This window comes from Lagenorhynchus albirostris, chromosome 6, assembly GCF_949774975.1.
Source record: "Lagenorhynchus albirostris chromosome 6, mLagAlb1.1, whole genome shotgun sequence".
Lineage (NCBI taxonomy): Eukaryota > Metazoa > Chordata > Mammalia > Artiodactyla > Delphinidae > Lagenorhynchus > Lagenorhynchus albirostris.
Window position 1 is genome coordinate 18486495 of NC_083100.1, and position 6000 is coordinate 18492494.

Here is a 6000-nt window from a genome sequence, read left to right on the forward strand (position 1 = left end):
AGTTTGGGGTTCAGGACTCCCAAAATTAAAAGGCCTTGGTAGGGCTTCCCTGGTGGTGCAGTGGTTAAGAGTCTGCCTGTTGATGAAGGGGACACGGGAGGACACGGTCCGGGAGGATTCCACATGCCGCGGAGCGCCTGGACCCGTGAGCCATGGCCGCTGAGCCTGCGCGTCCGGAGCCTGTGCTCTGCAACGGGAGAGGCCACACAGTGAGAGGCCCACGTACCGCCAAAAAAAAAAAAAAAAAAAAGAATACAGTGATTTGAACCTGGGCGATGGCAGTGGATGTGGAGGAGTCATGGACGTGCATATACTCAGCAGGTCAAACCCGTGACTGCTGAAGGTTTTAAGGCGGGTAAGGGTGAAGTAAGCAGCAGGATAATAAAAACAGACTAGATTCATTGAGTGCCAACTATCCAGTCGCTGTTCATATTTAATCCTCGCAACAAACCTATGAGGCAGGTACGATTCGCACCCACATTTTACATGCAATCCGTTTTTCCAGCCTTGGGATTGGGAGTAGAGGCGGTAGTCCTCGGGACCTGGTTTATGTAAAAAAGGAGTGGGCTCCTGGGAGTAAGGTGGGGTGGCCTGTGGGGAGGTAGGGAAGTAAGGGTTGGGTAGGCGTCCGCAGGGGGCAGGGCCCGCCGGCCATTGGTCCCGCTGCCAAGGGAGCTTTGTGCAGATCCAGTCTCGCCAGCGGGTGGGAAGCGACAGCCCCGCTCAGTCCCTCCAGCAGCTGTCTCTACCTCATCTGCGATTTGGTGGGGAGCCAGCGCACCAAGCCCGGGAGGATGCAGCGCCCGCTGTGGCCTGGGGGCCTCCGGGGGCTCTGGCGGCTCCTCTGCTTCCTGCTGCTGAAGAGCCGCCCAGGGAGCGGCCGCGACGTTAGTGATCACGGTCAGGACCTGGGGAGTGCGGGCAGGGCCAGAGAGCGATTCTGAGAGAAGTGGGTCCGCGGGCCTCAAGGTTAGGAACTTAGGAGGAAAGGAATCTGTTTGGGGGGTGAGAAGAGAAAAATGCGCAGAAAGAGGCGCAGGCCTGGCGTGGGGCTCGGTGTATGGGGTGCGGACTTAAGAGAAGCGGACTCGGGAAGATTGGGGATTCGGGAGAAGGACTGAAACACACGGGGCCAGCGGGAAGTAGAACCGGCCTGGGCGGCCGCAAGAGAACCAAAACGCGCTGAGGGGCCAGGGAAGAGATGCCCATGGCTGAGGGATAGTCAGGGGACCAGGATCTCTGCACAGTAGGAGCAGGGGCCGCGGGTATCGGGCTCCGGAGAGAAGGCTGGGCCGAGGGGTGACCCAAGGCTTCTTTATAAGCCCCTAGAGCCTGGTGTTTGCGATCCAATTTCCGGTAAGAACGGGAAGGCTAGGATGGGGTAAAAAAGGATGGAGGGGGAAAGGATCCATCCTCTTCCTTCCCCTTCACTCTGCGCCAACCGGGTAGACCATCGCTGACACGTGTGAGCAGCCAGAGACCGACTGCGCAGACTCGAGGATTCCAGCGCCCTGCGCTTGGGGCAGACGGCGCAGACTCCTAGCCTGATGCCAACTCTCCTCGCCCGATTCTTGGGTTTAGAGGCCAATGCAGAGGACTCGCGAAAAACTGTAGGAGGAGACCTGGGGGCGGGGGGCGGGACGCGTGGGGTGGGAGAGGACCGGCAAGACTTGTGGGGACGACTCGCTCTCTTTACTGCCCAGAGCCGCCTCCATGCCAGGCTTTGGCCACCGCTCAGCACCACGGACAGCGCCAGGTGCCCTGTGGGTCTGGCTGAGGGTGTCTGGGTCACCACTTTTCTATCAGTGCTGGAAGCGCTGCCTCAGAGAAGCTCTCTCCTTCCAGAAGCTATCTTCCTTCTCAATATTAGGTTCTGCTCCTTCCTAAAGCCAGGAAAATGATATTAGGATCCATTTGACTGGGGAAGAGAATTCCCTTTTCATGATGACTCATGGTAGTTCCACTATAGGAAAACAAACAAACAAACAAACAAAAATCCCAGACTCCAACCCTACCCCATTTACCTGGAATGAGGCAAGTGTGTATAGCATTAGGAATTATCTCCATCCCCGTCCTTCCCTTTTGCACAGTCGGGCAAACTGTGGCTTTCAGGACAAGGATCCAGACACTCAAACCCTATACATACCAATATTTTCTTCCTCGAAGGATTCCAGGCGTCCTCTCCAATCCCCTCCAGGCTTCAAAGCCTTCCCTGAATGCAGTTCACCTGCTCTCCATGCCCTACCTGTTCACCTGATTATCCATTCTATGTGTGTAGCTTTCTGAGTCTCTTCTTACCTCACCCTCCACAGGCTGCCTGTGGAGCTTGGTTCTTACCTGGAAGTTGGTACCAAAGGTGAATGAGGTGCAGGGGCTGAGGAACAGGGCAGGTGGTGACGGGGGAAGGAAAAATGAAAAGGAGGACTTGAAAGGGGGTGGGGGTCTGGTGAGGGGGACAGAGACCACTGAACCCAGGGGTGATAGTGGAAGGAAGCTGCTTTCCTTCAGCTGGGATTTGGAAGGCTTCTGGTCAAGCTCCTTTCTCACACCACTATTTTGCCCTTAGATGGTCAGGGCCGAGTGGGAGTGGGGCACCTCTGGACCCTCCAAGGATTTACACCCCAGTCTTCCAGCAGTTGCAAGTTGTACTCCAGCAGATTATGCCCCAAGGTGAGTAAGAGCTGGAGAAGAGAGGCTGAGGCTTGGTCAGATACAGGGGTATAGTAAGGGGCTTTTTGATCTGAGAACAGGCTTTCAGCCCCAAATGTCTCTACTTGACACTTTCCTGTCATGCTTACCTCATGGAGAGTTGGGAGAGACCAAAATGGGGATGGAGGTAGAAGGGCAGGCTGTTTGCCCTTGAACACCCTGGAAGGGCCCAGCAGAGGCTTCTAGAAGAAGCCCCTGGAAGAGGTCAGCATCTAACTCCTTGGGACTAGCCCCAACTCCAGGCACTATCTAAGTTTTTTCAGAGCCAGGAATCCTTAAGTTCTCAGCCAGGAGAATACACACACACACACACACACACACACACACACACACACACACACACACACACACACACACACACACACACACACACACACACACACACCTAAGCCTCTGAGTAGGAAGCAGAGCGAATTGTATGACAAATAGAAGAGAGGAAGGAAAGGGAGTGGGAACTCCCTTGAAGACAGATGGCTGACCCTTCCTTAGAGCAGAGTTTCATGAATGGGAGAAGAGTCAGATAGGACATCTGGCTTGAGTTCATGTTACTACTACCACTACTGATGTCTAATATGTGTAAAATGCCTTAGAGTAGTGGTTCTCAAAGTGCATCCCCAGACCAGTAGCATCAGCATCTCCAGGAGACTTGCTGGAAATGCTAATTCATGACCTTCACCCCAGACCTCCTGAATCAGAAGCTCTAGGAGGGAGGAACAGTCATCTGTGTTTTAACAAGCCTTGCAGGAGATTCTGATGTACTCTAAAGTTTGGGAATCACTGCCTTAGAGTTTTCTCAGCACTCTGTACATCCCTAATCTCATTTAATTTTCAAAATAGCATCAAATGAGTCAGCAAAAAGAGTATAGTCCTAATCCTAACTGAATGTTTATTATATGCCAGGCACTGTACTAAGCAAATTTTATATGCCATCTCATTTCATTCTCTCCACAAACTGTGATCCTTTGGCTACTTGAGGGAGAAGGGGAGTGTTGACCTCACTCTGGTCTCTGGAGTGGGCCAGTCAGAGCATCCCAGGTATTAATTCACCACCTCCTTTCAACCTGCAGGTTTGTTCTGGAAGGATGACATGACCCAGGATGTGATGACACAGAAGATGGGGCACATTGGCACACTCTACCCCCAGGATCCATGTGTGAGGATGGGGCAAGAAGCCTTTCCCACCAAAACCACCGGGGTGAGGTGTGTGAAGCCTATGGTCAGTCCATGATGTCTGGTGGACAGAGAGAACAGGGAGGGAACGGGTATTAAAACTGCAGGTAAGAGCCGCCAGGAGCACTCTGAGAATGACTCAGAAGTCCTGTCTGGGATCTGCAGGAAACAGTTCCATGAACCACTAGTGACACCTGCAAAGGGAGACGAGGGAGGTGCTAGCAAGCCTAGGTCCCATTTCTCATCCCCATCTCTTGTAGGAGCAAGCAAGGGGAGAAACTTCGACTCCTATTCCCCAAGGTGAGACTCATGTGTCTTCTCAAGACTTTTAAAGCCCTGACTTTGGGTCCCATCTCTTTCCCTCTGGGGCCCTGTCACCCTTTTCTGCCTCCTTCTTGACTCCTGGCTTCCCTCCTCACAGGCCCCAGTGGTCAAGGTGAACAGGGATCAGTGCTTTACCTCCAAAGTGGTTTCGAAGGTCCTGAAACGAGAGGTGACCAACCCTGTCAAGGTGAGGGGCTCACTTTTTCTAGGGAAGTTGGAATCACCAAGGACATGTTTAAATGAGGGAGGCAGGTGTGAAGGAGGGAAATGGGTATTGGTGTGTGAACACAGAAGCTGCATTTTCCTGTCTCTCTCAGACTACTTGTGGGCATCCATATGAAAGGCTGGGGGGCGTGATGCAGGTGCTGGGAGTCTCTAAGGGTGAAATGATCTATAGGATCATTCACAGGCACTGAATTTCCAAAGGCATAGAAAACTGCAGAGTTTTCAATGTTAAGTAAAAAGTTCTCCTTTTCTCCATGTACTCCCTTGTATATAGCAAGTGATAGCAAAGCTCCTTTGGATGAATGGGAGACGTAGCCCAGAGGCCCTCACATTCACCTCTTCCCCGCCTTGCTCTACTCTGTGGCCTGGGCAAGTCAACTGGGCAAGGCTCGGAGTTATCTACCTAGGATGCTTGAACTCTTCGGAATCCAGATGGAAAACACCCATTTAGCACTCCCATCTATCTATAGATGAGACATTGGGGCCCAGGCTGGTCAAGCAACTTACTCAAGGCTGCATAGCAAGTTCATGGCAGAGCTAAGACTGGACCCAGGTCTCCTGATTCCCAGCCCTTTCCCCTACACAGTCCCTGCCCTTCCTCTCAGGGACTGCGGTGTGGGTTGTGCTGCCCCAAACATCAGACTCCTCCATATTGACAAAAGTCCTTTTCTGAACTAAGACCTAAATTACAAGAAGGCGGCAGCCGGTGGAAGATATGAAGGAAGGGCCTCCCAGGAAGAGAGCACCGCAATGACAAATGCCCTGACAGAAGGATACCATGGCAAGACTGAGGGAAAGTCAGTGGTAGAAGATTAGGTTGGAGATGTAGGCTCGGGGTCGACCGCACAGGGGCTCACAGGTCATGGTGGAAGTTTGGATTTTATTCCAAGGGCAGTGGCAAGTTAACTAGGAAATTTTAAGGATGGGGATGTAATAATGTGATATGATTTTAAAAGCTCACTCTAACGGTATCAGGGATGGATTGTGAGAAAAGCGAGAGTGAAAACAGAGTCCTGTAAAGAGCCGATCATCCTGGTCCAGGGGAGACTGAAATGGCTTGGACTGGGGTGGTGGCAGTGGAGCCGGCACCTCCAGCTAGCCATGTGCTCCATCCAGGGGCAGCCTGCACCTCTGGGGGCTTCTAGCCTCTCACGCTCTCCTAGGAAACCAGTTCCTACTCCCATAAGATGGCAGCTGAGCTTCCTAAGCTTAGGTTGGTCACTGGGTCCACACACTCAGAGCTAAGTGACAGACCCACCTGTGAGAGACCGGTTGCTGCCATGCCTTCATGAAAGCAAACAAGGTGCTGCCGTTCTTCTCCAGCCTGAGCCCAAGGGAAAATCAGCGGATGAGAACTCTGTGAATTCTGTGTGGGAGCAAAGGGGACAGGCACTCAGTCGATGGGTTGAGTCACTGTGAGCTGACTCAAATCAGGGTGTTATTGAAGCATTTGCGGGAGAGTAGGTGAGGGAAGGGCCACCTCTCCACATACCGGTTCCAATCCTTTATTTCTGGTTTTAGGGCTTCTTTGAGTCGCCCCCCACTGTGGGCCACAACCTTGTCACAGATTGA

At 52.6% G+C, this 6000-nt stretch overlaps 1 protein-coding gene across 1 annotated transcript; it reads left to right on the top strand.

The window, feature by feature from the left end:
• Window positions 1–794: 794 nt before the first annotated feature.
• Window positions 795–6000, top strand: RESP18 (regulated endocrine specific protein 18). The gene is given in 7 exon segments (XM_060151272.1): window positions 795–900; window positions 2567–2614; window positions 2617–2670; window positions 3777–3909; window positions 4140–4179; window positions 4301–4390; window positions 5950–6000. Coding segments are annotated over 7 exon segments (522 nt in total).